Below are 14,716 nucleotides of genomic sequence, written 5' to 3' on the forward strand. Positions count from 1 at the left end.
TGTCAAAATTTGTTTTAAAAAGTCGGCAGCCAACCAATTTTCCTGTGCTTCTTTCAGTTTCCATTTCCATAAATTTTCAGTTTATTGTATTCAATAAAAACAAACATAAAATTCATAAATGTACATTTATTCAACATGTAATTAACTATGGAACGGGGAAACAAAAACTAAATCAATATTTACTTACACCTGTCACCCGCATAATGTAAACAAACTAAAACAATGTCGTTATTCAGTGTTTATAGTGAGTTAGAATAGAAGATTGTGGAATTATGAATTAAATGGTTGTTTGCCAGGTCCGGATATCTCATTTATATGAGAGAGATCAATCATGTCCCGGAGATTCATATTCTTGTTGGTGGCAACGGTGGTTATGCTGTATTTCTCGATAATTCTATTTATGTTGAAGCCATTGCACACAGTCCACGGAGACGCGTTTTCGATGCGATTTTCGTTTAGACAAGCGGCTGTTGTCGACTGGTGCAAGCCTTTGCGATGGCGAGAGCCTCCTCGGGACGTGGTGGCTCTTGTGTCCTATCCAGGCAGTGGAAATACTTGGCTTAGATATCTTTTACAACAAGCCACTGGTAAGTTTCAGTTTGGAGGATAGTAATAGAATTATTTTATCACGTCAATTCAAGTTTTGTGCGGATAAGGCTCTGTCGTTTTACGCGGCGATTCCTCCAACATCAGGGTTGGAAGACTGTTATGTTGAGACAATTGACGGTTATTGAAACGTTTTTGGTTGGATCCGAATTGTTCTTATCTTAGTATTTAGTTTGAACAGAATATGTGGTCAGTTTATAGCAATTAATTGCTTGTTAGAGATTTATGTTGTCAAGATTTAAAAATTTATACAGAATTATTAGTGGGGAGTAGGCATTGGCCAATTTTATAAAATTATTGAGAAGTATTGTGATCTTCCTCTGTTTTTTATTGTGGCATGTTTTAGAATAATTAAAGAAATGTAGTTTTTGAGTAAATATGTAAAAAAAGTGGAGTTTTTAAGGTTTTGAAGTCCAACTCCAAATTGGGTTTGAGAACTTGGCAAATGAGGAATGTTTGATGATGAAATCAAAACTTTGCAATGTCTATAATATGGTAACAGCCTGGTGTCCGCAACTCAATGTCCAGGCGCCTATTTTATGTGTACTGGGTGCAATTTCTTCTTTGTCTCAACCAGGCTAGAATGCTTACTATAATAAGTGGGCCAATTTCAAAGTCTCTACATTCTTATTTTTGTTATTATTTCATCACATTTATTACTATTATTAATTTAGGGCCTGTGCAGCTCCTCATCACTACGACCATTAACTGATCTATCGCCGAACCCACATCCACTTCCCATCGTATTCATTTATCACTGTAGTTTTATTCAGTTTGTACAAATAATTAAATACCTGCTTAGATTTTATGATCATTGGGCAATAAATTATTTTGAGTAAATAAATAAAAAAAATTTATTGTGATCGCCACTAGTTAAAGAACCAAGACGATACCAGTATTAAAGAACTGAAGGATTTTCCGGGCTTCGACAGTTTTAATGCCCTCTGGTTGTGGCCTGTGCTATCCCAGTATGAAACCTCATACACACAGCAAGAGGCATTCATTCAGTCTCTATGAAACCCTACTCCAGTGGGAGGTAAATGTAATTACATAGTGACGTTTAGCAAAGAATATTTTAAAAGAGAGTGAAAAACAGTATATTATTGTTAATAAGATTTTATAAGCTATAGTTTGTCATTGGTGATCTATATAAGGATATCAAATAATTGTATTTGTGTTGGTTATGTAATTTTTATTAATATATAATGTTATTTTGAATTTCAAAACATAGATACTCCCCATTTTCAACTTGAAAGGTGTTGGTTGCTAAGAAACTATATGTCTGTACATGACTATAGATATTTCAGAATGGTTTATCAAATTTTCAGGAATAATAACCGGCTCAGTGTATAGAGATCATGGTCTTCAGCTACATGGTTTCCCTGGAGAAGAAGTGACTAACGGCTCTGTGCTAGTTGTAAAAACGCATGAACAAAACTTTATTTGTCAATCTGCCATTATTCTTATACGGAATCCTAGAGATGCTATTCTGGTAAGTATAGAAAGCTATAAAAATAACAAGGCTTTATAATATTTGGGGTGCATGAAAGGAGTCTGCCAGTATAACCACCACTACCATTCCTTTCCTGTCCTCTGGTGCACCCTGGGCAGGAATTGGAGTGTACCTTATGCATATTGGCAAATTGTTTCACCAATGGCAAACATGTCCCCCATTTCAGCATGGTGGCAACTACTGCAATTATTGAGTATGGGTACGATAAGAGAAAAAGTATAAAAGTAGTTAAATTTTTTAACTGCATCTTTGAAGATTATGTGAAGGATGTAAGTTACAATTTTCAACAAAGAATTTTGACAATTTAATTAAATATAATAAATTTAATTGCATTAGTCCATTGTATGTGTAAAGAAAGTGTGTGGTCTGTGAAGGTAACAGCATGAATGTGGGTGTAGGTCAGTTGGTTAAGTATGGCCCCAGCTTGGCTACAGACATTGATTCGAGTCCAGTCACATTGAAGGAATTTTTCTCTGTGTTGTTTTATCTTTGTTTCAATAATAAACAACAAAATAGTAATCATCATGATATTCAATAAGTAAATATAGCACAAATGCTTTCTTGGAATTATGCATCTTATTGGCATGGCCTCTTATATTTCTGAAGGCTTTTTCCTTACTGAGCAAGAGAAGCAAATGGAACAATATGAAAAATTATTCATAATTATTTATGAATATCTTTGTTTGTAGATTATGAAGTCCTATCAATAATGGCAAACAAGGACATATAGGGACTGAATAGAAATTAAAAACTGATCACGTTTTTCAAATATAACGAATTTAATAATGGAAATATGTTTACCATTATGTAAAACTAGTAGTATGCTTATTACTTCACCAATAAATGTTTCTTACATGGCTTTTTTACAAAAGATAATAATTTTCTTTGTTGTACTTTCGTGTCAGCACTTTTTAGGTCAGTACTTGGTAGTAAAGTAGTAAGTTCACACACGCGAGTTTCCTCCCCAGCAACAACCACATGCGCTGTTGCTTTTTGCACAGAGTTATCACCGTTTAAAACTATCTATATATTTATATCTATATAATACTTTTATTTTTGTACGAAAATAAACTCGAAGAGGATATCTCAGGTCTCAGGACAAACCTTGTCGCTCTCTTGTTAAGTCCCAGTTATCTTTTCCTTTCTTCAATTCCGGTTTTTATTCACACTCCTTCACTGTTCATGCGATCAGACTTTGAAACACACTTTCTGTTTCTTTTCACAAAATCACATCGTTAGCTACTTTTAAATTGAGAGTTAAGAAGCATTATTTATCTACTGTTCCATCCTTTTTATAGGTATTATATTATCTAAGTATTTATCTAGTTTATAATAGTTTAATGTTATTAATATTGTATTACGCAATTTTGTCTTTTGTGCACGTAATGCGTAAGCCCATTATGGTAGTTATTTTGCCCTGTATTTAGGTCTGCAGGAAGAAATTTCTTACAGAAATAAGCAGTACCTTTTGTATGTATTTTCTTTTCCTTTTATTAAATGTAACCTGTGGCTCTGTAATCGTATCAAGACCACGAACCGGAAGGCGTTCAGTGGGACGGCCCGCTACTAGATGGACGGATGACCTAGTAAGGACGACGGGTAACTGATAGATGTATGTTGCGTTTGGCAATCTTTGGGGGAGGCCTATGTTCAGCAGTGGACATCTTCCGGCTGATATGATGATGATGAATCTGTGCCCTTTCCTGTGCAATAAATAAATAATAAAAATAATTATAAAATGTAAGGAAACGTACATATCAGGCGAATGCGCCAGTGTGAAAGGTTCACGATGTACATCCGTTCGCGCATCTCTCGCGCACCACATATGCTTGCTTGCATACAGAGGCGCACTTAACAGCTCGCGTGGATTATTAAAAGTATTGGAGCAGACGTTATTTGATAGTAATATAGTGCTGCGAGATTGTTAGTATTTTACAAAATAACCCTAGTATGTTATAAGGCCTTATGTTATTTTTAATTACATATTTGTTCGCACTGAAGTGCCTATTTGATTTTCGTATTCTTTCAATATAAATTTCAGGCTGAATTTCACAGACTCTGGAGAGGACATATAGGAACAGCACCAAAATCAGTTTTTCAAAAACGTATTAGGAGTACAAATTCAAGAATAAAAAATAAAGAGTCTACATCATCTAAAGGTATGGAATTTATTTTAAAATCAAACTAGTTTATTAGCTCATGTGAACCATAGTTAATGACTTAGAGAGGCATATAGAAATCAAAAGTCGCAACTGAATAAAAAGGTATACTATGACATAATAAAACTGTAATTTATTAATATAAAAACGAACACTAAATAAATTATCCTTCGATCCGGCTGAATTCGAACCAACGTCTTCCAGCAAACCAAACCAGAAAAATTCGTAGGGTCCGCACCTTAAGAATTTTTGTATGGGCTTGTTGCAGATCTTTAGTTTTTGGATTTTAACGACCTTTTTGCCATAGCGCAATGTTGGCCTTTTCGAATATTATTACAGTCGTATCGCGGGTTTATTGTTACCATCTATGGATCATCATTAGGGATCAAAATAAACGTCTGAATAAGTAGAATTACGAGTGCGACATTTCTTTGTATGATATTGCATGTCTGTACTTGTGTAGTGTGTATATGTGCTGTTTTCAGGTGCACGGCGTGAACATCCAGAATGGTTATACCACTTTAAAACGCAGTTGAGATCGTGGGAGTCGCTCCATTTAACTTGGCTGACCAATTTCCTCGGCCCCATCCACATAGTTTTCTACGATCAATTGGTCAAAGATACCAGGAACATACTCATGGGAATACTTGACTTTTTGAACAACACAGTGACTGAGGTATGATGTTAATTCAACAATTTAGTATATGTATAATTAACTATAATATAACATAAAAAAACTAGTGGAGCAATTTCACAAAAAAAATTGAATATCATTGTAGTAATACTGATGTCTTATGATATTTGTGACGATGTACATTCAATTAAAACTTGAAAATTACAATGATTAAAGCGTCATCTTTAGTCAGCATCAAAAAATGAGATAAACCAAACGGTTCCTAAAGTCTGACCTCTTAAATCAGCAAAAAAATCCAACATAAATAAATATCTCAGGAGTTACATGAGATTATAAATTTTGAAAATCAAACAACAGTGAGAAATACTTTTAAACTTCAAACTGTGTTGGAAGTTGTGTTGTGTGTGTGTGTGTGTGTTGTTCTCGAAAGTGACTGAATCTGCATTGGCTCCCTGTTTAACTACGTCCAATTATAACAAATTATTTTAAACTTAAGTCCATTCGCACAAAGTTTTAATATTGAATTTTTTTCTTCTTCCAGGATGATCTATACTGTGCATTAATGCATAAAGAAGGCATTTACCGTCGCCGCAACAAGCTCCAGAACTTCGATCCCTATTCACCTCAAATGTATGAACAGCTGAAAGTTGTCAAAACAAAAGTGTACAATTTAGTCAATGATTACAAGAAGAAGCATAATTCTACCAAAAAACAAAGGGTAACTAGTAATTAAAAACTAATATTTAACAGTTGATATAACCTCAATTGGAAGTCCCGTTTTGTTCTGGACCCCTTATAAGAGCATATACGCACAGGACTCAAAATATTTGAACGTAGCGCTTTCAACTTCCAACCTGATAGAATTTTTATATATTTTAATCATCGAGTATATAGCCAGAAATAGAGACGAAATGTCAATTAATTTGTTTGAAAACTATTCTGCCATATCATTACTGTGACAACTGCGCTCCGATTGGCCAGCCCGAGTTCGAAACAATTGACGGGTGTCGTCAACTGTTTCACTTCAAATCGACCATTTAACTTGAGCTTTGCTATAATGGACGAAAATTGCAAAATTACATATTTAATATTTAATTACCGACGAAATGTGATTCCGTTTGTGACACCACCGAATAGAACAGCACGGCATTGTTAGAGATATTATCTTTATTACAATCAATACAGAATATTTTTTGGAATATACGGAGAACACACAGGTTGTTGATATTTACAACACGGGAGTTGATATTTATAAGAGCTGTATCGCTAATGTGTTACCAGGAATATATGGCCCTTATTTCGTCTTTATTTCTTGTTATATATTCGATGATTTTAATTATCTGAATGTATGCCATACATTATGTGTTATCTTATAACTGGCAAATATTTTAAAACTTTGTGCAATCTACTGCCTTAACAAGTTATTGCTTTAGCGCATTTGCGCATTGCATCCGATTCGTATTCGTTCCGAAACCGAGTCTATACAAATGTAGAAACCTCGGACCCACATCGGATGTCGCTTGTGCACTACGTCAGGGGGTCTACTCTCGATCTCCGTCTGACATCCGTCCGAAACAATTACTGCCAAATAAGCAATACTTGACCAAATGAAAAGACGCGTGATGCGAATGAAGCTCCATACTGGATACTTGTCTTTTAATTTTGTCGAATATTACTTATTTGACAGTAATTGTTTCGGACGGAGATCGAGAGTAGACCCCCTGATACGAATCGGACGTAGTGGCGAAAACGCACTTAGGACGCGTTAAAATTAGACACGTATAGTGCCGCTGCAGCTAATACTAATTTTCATTCAATATTTAGAAGCGCAGTTGCAGCCCCTTTTAGATTTTTATATTTTATAAACTGGATCGCGCACTTCGATATACCAATATTACAAATTTACACCTTATTGGGTTATGTTAAGGTTTATTTTAAGTAACAGTAAAAAACCGAGTCACGTGAGATAGCTCGAAGTAGTGGTCTATCCTTGTCTAACAAGTTGCCAACGCTAAATACGTCTTAGGTAGAAGACTAGACATAGTCTATTAACTTTTTTTAATTTTGGTTAAATAAAATTAGCTTAAAGGTAATATGCTTTTACTGTAATAATACAAAAAAATATATCAACAATGAAACTTTCTATTACGAAGAAGCATATCAAATAAATACACTAATTCTGTGTTATGGAATAATATTAGAAGTTTTGTTCACCCATGAGCGGTCACATTTTCTGTAAAAATTTAATAAATTTTAACAAATACGTATTAAGTAAGGGTTCTCAAGACATGTACTGAAATAAAATAATAACAATAAATAGTATAAATAAATATTTAATTAGCATTCTCAATAACCAACATTGAAGACACAACTTTGATATTTCTTTTATTTCTAGTAAGTATTCTTAATAATAATAGGAATTATTAGTCTTATATACTATAACCTAACCTCCGGTTAAAAAAACCGACCTCAAAAGTTATTCATCCCCTAGTTTGCCACCCTTAGAGGTGGAATATTTTCTTGAAATTTATATGGGACCACATCGGCGGTACCTCCTTTCCAATAAAATAGAATCATCAAAATTGGTTCAAAAATGGCGGAGTTATCGCGTAACATACATACAAAAGAAAAAAAAACATACAGACGAATTGAGAACCTCCTCCTTTTTTTGAAGACGGTTAAAAAGTAAAAACAATATGGCTGGCTGAAACATGAATGAACACCCTGTTAGAAAGAGACGCATTACTTCGTTGAAGGCTCTCACTCGGCTCGTTTTATTAACATAGTGCGCGGTCCTGTTTAATATACAAGTCCGTGTACTTCCTGGACTCTTTTATTTTTTAATTTTAGTGAAGCGACGTGCTGTTTAGCTCCGACATTTATCGAGTGAACTGATTATGTAACGAAAATTGGTACTTGTCTAACAAATTCTTATTGTTTAATATAATGAATCGTCAGATTCTTCTCCATATGGACGGGAATCATCACTGGAATCCTCATAAACATTAGTTATTAATTCTTGAACACACAAATTTTCAAACGCAATACCATGATCCCAATCAAACAATATCTTTTGGAGCTGTCTAAAGTTAAATAAATGGTTGGATAGAGTATGCAAGAGTCAAAGAGTTTGTAGGCGCCCTTAGAGATCTTGTTGACTGCCTTACTAGGTACTCCGTAAAATATCACTGCTCTCTGTCAAAAGGGTGATAATTTTTACCCTTAAATCAATAGTTTTGGTCAAATGTTTTTAATTGCATCTGGGCTTATACAATGTGTGGTACATAGTATAGGTGAAAGTCCACTTGTTACCTTAACTTACCTAATTAATAGTCTCGAATGGCCTAGACATATCTTGGTTTAAAATGTTAGGTTAACATTTAATTTATTAATTTTTGATAAAATTTTACTTCATGACGGGTATTTTTCTAATTATATTTTTATAGGACTTAAGGGTGTAGAACATTTTTTAAGTAAGTTTTTTTATTTAAACTAACGATCTCTATTAGATAAGTGGTTTTTTTTTTAACCTTTTTAGATTATTTATATTTGACTACGTGTTGTGCTACTATCATAGTATATTTAGAGTACTTGAATGTATACAAAAAATTAACCGCTTTGATGAGCAAACAAACTTAAAACAATTTGACAATCCTGCTGGCAAAGTTGATGGGAACAAATTTGTTCGCCAGGAAAGATTTATCAATCGACTTATTGACAATATATTATGACTATAGTTCCTTGCTACAACGAGTTCTCCCACTTTTATGGTACCTAACAATTTCATATTTGTAAGTAACTTGTAACATTTCGTATTTATAAGTAACTTGAATACTAGTATAGTGTCCAACTATAGTTTGTCTTTTTTGAAGACGGAGTAATATGACATTTGTAGGGTTGCCAGTTTCATAAAATTTTAAATAGTTATGTAGTTGTTATCGATAGATTGTGAAAGAAGATAAAATTTTGAAAAAAATACTGAATTGTGAGAGTTACGACGTTCTAATATTCACTAATTGCATTATATCTTGCATATAGTCTTATTTTGAAAATTGGTGTTTGAGTGTCGAGATAAATTTTTATTCAAATACATTTTAACAAGAATAGCCGGGTTGGATTATCTATATTGAATTAAAATGACAAAATTTAAAATATGTCTCCAATTAGTTTTTTCATTAACATTGTTCTAAATACAGTGTATATAAATGTATGAACTTACAAAAATTGATGATTCAAATGAAACAAGTTCGGCTATTTATTCTATAAGCATGACCAATATTCAGTCATTAGTCGATAGAATATCTATCGACTGTAATCACTAGCTGCTCGCAAGCGGGCCCCACTTTTGCGCAATTAACTGTCATTTTACACTGTCTTTAAAAAAGACAGGCTATAGGGCATTGATGTAAGGAAAATAATGGATCTAAATTAAATAATCCTGGAACCAAAACAGCTGCTTCGCAAACTAAACTAAATTATATTTTTTATCTTATCATACTAGTATACAAGTTATTTGTACTTGTCAATGGAAATACTAAATTTGCTATGCAGGTTGTAGTCGTTAAGTGTCACCAGGCGATTTTTCCGTAAATATAACAGATATCAAAAACCTTCAAATTGATATCGAAAGAACGTTATCTAAAGAGTAAACCGCCACCAATAGCTTTTTAAAAATAAATAACTAGAAATATCCAAGATTTTAATGTTGAAAGTTTCTATACATTTCATATGACATTTGTACAGAGGCTCTAGTTTCGAACAACTATTTTTAATACAAAATTTTGTATTGCTTCAAAATAAACATCACGTTGTGGTTATTCGATTAAAAGTTGGTTTTACTTGTTTATAACAGTTTCCTTATTTGTAAACTTATTGTTACCTCTTATAGCTCAACTAAAGCCCCTCTACGAATGTCATATGAATTGTACGGGGGCGTTTAGCGTTAAAATTTTGGATATTTCTAGTTTGTTTTTTATTATTTACTTACTTTAGATATCAGTTTGAAGGTTTTCGATATCTGTTATACTTGCGGAATAACCGCCTCTACATACTTAATGGTTACAACCTGTATACGAACATTTATTTTTTAATTCAGTGTTTGAATTAATATTTATTTGTTAAAAAAATCATTGGTCATTCAGACCTGGGTGTTATATACTCTTTTTACAAATTAATATGCTCAAATAATTTATTGTTGTTAAACATTATTATTTATTTATTGTATAGATGAATATGTAGTTAGATACATTTACATTACAGGGCTTTATTATACATAATGCCTACCTAATGTAGACGCATAACGCCAAAGTTATAATTATGTTCCATGGCAGCACGGGTTCCACGGGTTTTTTTTTCTCATACAGTCTGTTAAATAGTAAATGTAAATAATGTAGTACTGAGCATGTGTATAGTTTTCTTTTATGTTTAAGTTTAGATATAATGAATAAATGTTTCCTAGTCAAGAATAGTCTTAAGCAAAACACAGTGAAAGTAATTATAAAAACGTTGAATATACTGTAAAATTAATATTATGTCCAAAGAAGAGGGTGAATAAATACTCAAGGATTTGACAGATATATTTTGATCTCGCTATTTTGTCTCACTATTTAAAAAAAGGACAGCAGAAGTCACCGTAGCTTGCTAGCTACGGTAGGATTATGGTGACTGACATCAATTAAGGGAAGCGTATACCCAGCAGTAGGTGAAGTCGTGATTTCATTCTTTTCTTAACCTTGAAGCATGATTTTTTCTATTCACCCCGTTTTTTAATCATACCTTTGTATTTTTTGTTGAACAAGATCAACTATTATTTTACCTAGTATTGTTTTGCGATTTTCAATGTTGTTAAATAAAACTATAAAAATAATTTATCATGTCTATAATTTTCTTTTACATTGCTGTTGTTTTAGTTGCAGATTCTAAATTATACAAATTATTTTAATTACGAGTTTTTTAGTAAAACGGCCCATTCACTAACTGCATGGCAATTCGCTCACACATTATCCTGCTTATGGCCCACGTATGATATCGCAGCATCCATTGCAAGATTGTAGGCTTGCGTGCTGCAACTACATTAAAATCCTGCATTGGACTTTTTTTTACAACAACTTTTACTTGAAGGAACGAACACGTCGTGCGCGTGATGATGGTAAGCTACACGCCTGTACATAACTGTTACAGTGCCACTCAGAGCATTAAATTGCAAAGATCTGAGAGGTACTACCACTGCGCCCGTCACCCTGAGGCATAAGTTAACAAGTACCATGTGCCTGTAATTTCACCAACACCCTTATCCTTCAAAACTGGAACACAGTAATGCTGACGTTACTGCTTGGCGATAAATAGATAAGGTTATAAAGGTAAATAGGCAGTACTACCCTGGATGAACTCTATCATAAGGAGCTCTACTGCTATTAAAAACTGCAATGCAGGATGCCCCTTTTATGAGCAGACGTGGACAGTAGGTTAAAACCCATTGAACCCGCCCGAGTTTTGACCCATTTCTACCGAAAACCATGAGCGAAAGCAGCGTATATAGAATTCGGCATGATTCCATGGTTATTACAAAATTCAATGCAAAAAATCTTATTTAGACGAAAAAGAGGCAAGTAGTTCACGAATTCGTGTTCGGTTCATAAGCGCAGACGCACCTTAATATTATGTCAAATTTTAAATAGATCGAGCATGTGGAAGTAAAATAATTATATGTATAATAGGCATCTTATATATGAAATCCCTACGCTAACTGGCAAAAAACTTATTATAAATAAAGACTCCCGCCGCTTAAAAGACTATTTAAAAATCTAATGTTTATTTGTCATTCTTTAGGTAATAAAAACACAATAGCAAATATTTAATACGGATCCCAGACATTACTGTGGAGGATCCACAGACTTTTAAATTATAAGTCTGTGGGAGGATCCCGATAATTAAATGAAGACCTGGCTGAAAGGACTTGTATCCAAGCCAAAAAAAGCTGAACAGATTTCATCGAACATTTATCTCCCTCTTAAGGGTCGTATTCTAGAACTCTACTCAAGTCAGGATTGCAATTGAAACACAAGCACTGGAAATACGACCCTAATGGCAGGGACTTGAGTATGATTTCGAGCGCTTTGAATCATACTCAAGTCAGGACTTGAGTATTGCAGTGAGCACTGAAAATCATACTCAAGTCCTTGCCATTAGGGTCTTATTTCCAGTACTTGAAATCATACTCAAGTCTGCTCAAATCCTGACTTGAGCATTGAGTAGAGTTCTAGAATACGAACCGAGGGAGATAAATGTTCGATAAATAAAGACTGCCGCCGTTTAAAAGACTATTTAAAAATCTAATTTTTAAATAGTCAATAAGTTTTTTTTTTTTGCCATTCTATAGGTAATAAAAACACAATAGCAAATATTTAATGAGAATCCTAGACATGTCTGTGGAGGATCCGGATAATTAAATGAAGACCTGGCTGAAAGGACATCCAAGCCCAAAAAAAAAGATCTGTAAAACAGCTGAACAGAGTTCATCGAACATCTATCTCCCTCATAGGGTCGTAAACTCTACTCAATGCTCAAGTCAGGGTTTGAGTATGGTTTAAAGCACTCGAAATCATACTCGAGTCCCTGCCATCAGGGTCGTATTTCCAGTGCTTCTGTTTCCAATGCAAACCTGACTTGAGCATGACATGTATGGATATATGTATGGATGTATGGATTGAGTAGAGTTCTAGAATACGACCTTTAAGGTCGTAGAGTTCTAGAATGCGACCTTAAAGGATGCTCAAGTCAGGATTTGAGTATGGTTTAAAGCACTCGAAATCATACTCAAGTCCCTGCCATTAGGGTCGTATTTCCAGTGCTTGAAATCATACTCAGATCCTGAGAATATATATATATATTGATATAAGTTTGAGGTTTTTATAATATAAACTTGTATCATTCAAGATTCGTTTTAGAGCATTTTTTTACATTTATATTACAGACTGCCTCAGTCAGGCCTCAGGCCTCAGGCCGAACGATTACCATGGCGGACTGCCACGTGGAGGTTCCAGGTTCGATTCCCGAGCCGAGAGAAACATTTGTATGGCCTACATTTATTTCTCTACTGAGTTTGGGTGTCATTTGTGGTTGTCTATGTGTGTGTCCATGGCACCCGCAACACAGGGTTTCCCTAGTGCAAAGCTACATTAAAAGAAACACGATCCCTCACCGCATACATTCGCCTGTAATGTAACATTCAAGATTCGTTTAGGTTGTGATTCTACCAGAGATGTGCGAGATAGCAAGGCGCGCGTGCGAGTGCCTCCGAGTGCGTGCATTTTGAGTGCCAGCGAGTGCCATTGCGTGCATTTTGTGTGCCTGCGAGTGCTTTTGAGTGCCTGCGAAGGCATGCGAATGCGAGCGAAGCCATTGAGTGCTTCCGAGCGCCTGCGAATGCCTTTTGACTACCTGCAAGTGCCTTTCAATGCCGCGGGCACTCGCAAGCATGTAACTTAACTAAAGACGAACATATTTCCACTATATCTCGTGGAGCCGCAGCCTTACAATCTGAACAGATTGTTACATTACGGGTGAATGCTCGCGGTGAAGGGGGCTACCGAATGTTACAACGAATTCTCGGTTCTCTTCCCCTACCGCTTTAATGCTCGTTTTTGAACTGTTACAGTACAAGCGAATGCTTGCGGTAACGGCGAAGGTGCTTCTTTAGATAATGGAAGATATAGTTATGAACAATCCCGATTATTATTGTTAGCCTTCAAATAATAAAAAAAAATCCATAGAAAGTCAAAGTCAAAAGTCAAAGTCAAAGATTATTTATTCCATAGGTAAAATAAATTTACACTTGAAAACGTACATTTAAGCTACTGCTCGTTCACTACGCTGACCTCCCTGATAAGAACGAGCAAGAAACTCTAGGGATTGCTCTTTTCAAATAAACTTAAATGCTATGGAATAGGTACACTTTGAATCAAATTTGTGTGGATTCTGGATCCATGTCGTCTTTCCATACATCTTTATCTAACACGTAGTCTTCAATTTTGTAATATGATTTTTCGATCAAAATATTTTTAATGTAGTTCTTAAACTTAGGAAATGATAATCTTAATATATGCTCCGGAATCTTATTGTAAAAACGTATACAGTTCCCCATTAAAGAGTTGTTTACCTTGCTTAAACGAAATCGTGGTACCATGAGTTTGGACTTAGCTCTAAGGTTAATATTATGGATATCTTCTTTCTTATTGAAATTATGTATATTTTTACGGGCATATAAAATATTTGAGTAAATGTACTGTGATGCCACAGTCATGATACCAGTCTCCTTAAACTTTTCTCTAAGAGATACCCTCTCGGGTAGACTGTACACAGAACGAATCGCTCGTTTTTGCAATAAAATATGGTTTGAATATCTGCCGCTTTACCCCACATGAGAATCCCGTAGGACATTATACTATGGAAGTAACTAAAGTAAACTAGTCTAGCAGTACTAACATCGGTAAGCTCACGTATTCTGCGGACTGCGTATGCAGCGGAGCTTAATCTGCTGGCCAGAGACGATATATGTGGAAACCACTGAAGTTTACTATCTAAGGTCACTCCCAAGAAGACTGCTTTATTAACAAGGTCTAACTTTTCTCCGTTTATTTCTATGCTTGGACTAGTCGATTTTACGTTAGGTAATTCAAATTTAACACATTTTGTCTTCTTGGCATTAAGCAATAAATTGTTAGCATTAAACCAATAAACTACCTTAGAGAGGGTATCATTAATAGCAGCGTTTTACCTAACATTAAAACGCTTATTAAGCGATAA

General features: G+C 34.6%; 1 protein-coding gene across 1 annotated transcript; it reads left to right on the top strand.

Annotated features, from left to right (window-relative positions):
* The first annotated feature begins 198 nt into the window (after positions 1-198).
* LOC113240098 (WSCD family member AAEL009094) lies at positions 199-5,852 on the top strand. Its single transcript, XM_026477319.1, has 5 exons — positions 199-587; positions 1,935-2,098; positions 4,161-4,278; positions 4,764-4,954; positions 5,454-5,852. Exons 1-5 carry the CDS (start codon positions 332-334, stop codon positions 5,643-5,645), a joined length of 921 nt encoding a protein of 306 aa, XP_026333104.1. The 5' UTR covers positions 199-331; the 3' UTR covers positions 5,646-5,852.
* The last annotated feature ends 8,864 nt before the right edge of the window (positions 5,853-14,716 follow it).

The sequence above is a fragment of the Hyposmocoma kahamanoa genome, unplaced genomic scaffold (genome assembly GCF_003589595.1).
Source record: "Hyposmocoma kahamanoa isolate Upper Pololo Valley unplaced genomic scaffold, ASM358959v1 120, whole genome shotgun sequence".
NCBI classification, from domain to species: domain Eukaryota; kingdom Metazoa; phylum Arthropoda; class Insecta; order Lepidoptera; family Cosmopterigidae; genus Hyposmocoma; species Hyposmocoma kahamanoa.

What these genes read in the sequence shown, in the direction of transcription:
- LOC113240098 (XM_026477319.1), top strand. Translation starts at nt 332, where the DNA reads ATGTCCCGGAGATTCATATTCTTGTTGGTGGCAACGGTGGTTATGCTG. An exon ending in TCTTTTACAACAAGCCACTG is followed by an intron (nt 588 to 1,934) that starts GTAAGTTTCAGT and finishes TCAAATTTTCAG; the next exon opens with GAATAATAACCGGCTCAGTG. An exon ending in ATCCTAGAGATGCTATTCTG is followed by an intron (nt 2,099 to 4,160) that starts GTAAGTATAGAA and finishes TATAAATTTCAG; the next exon opens with GCTGAATTTCACAGACTCTG.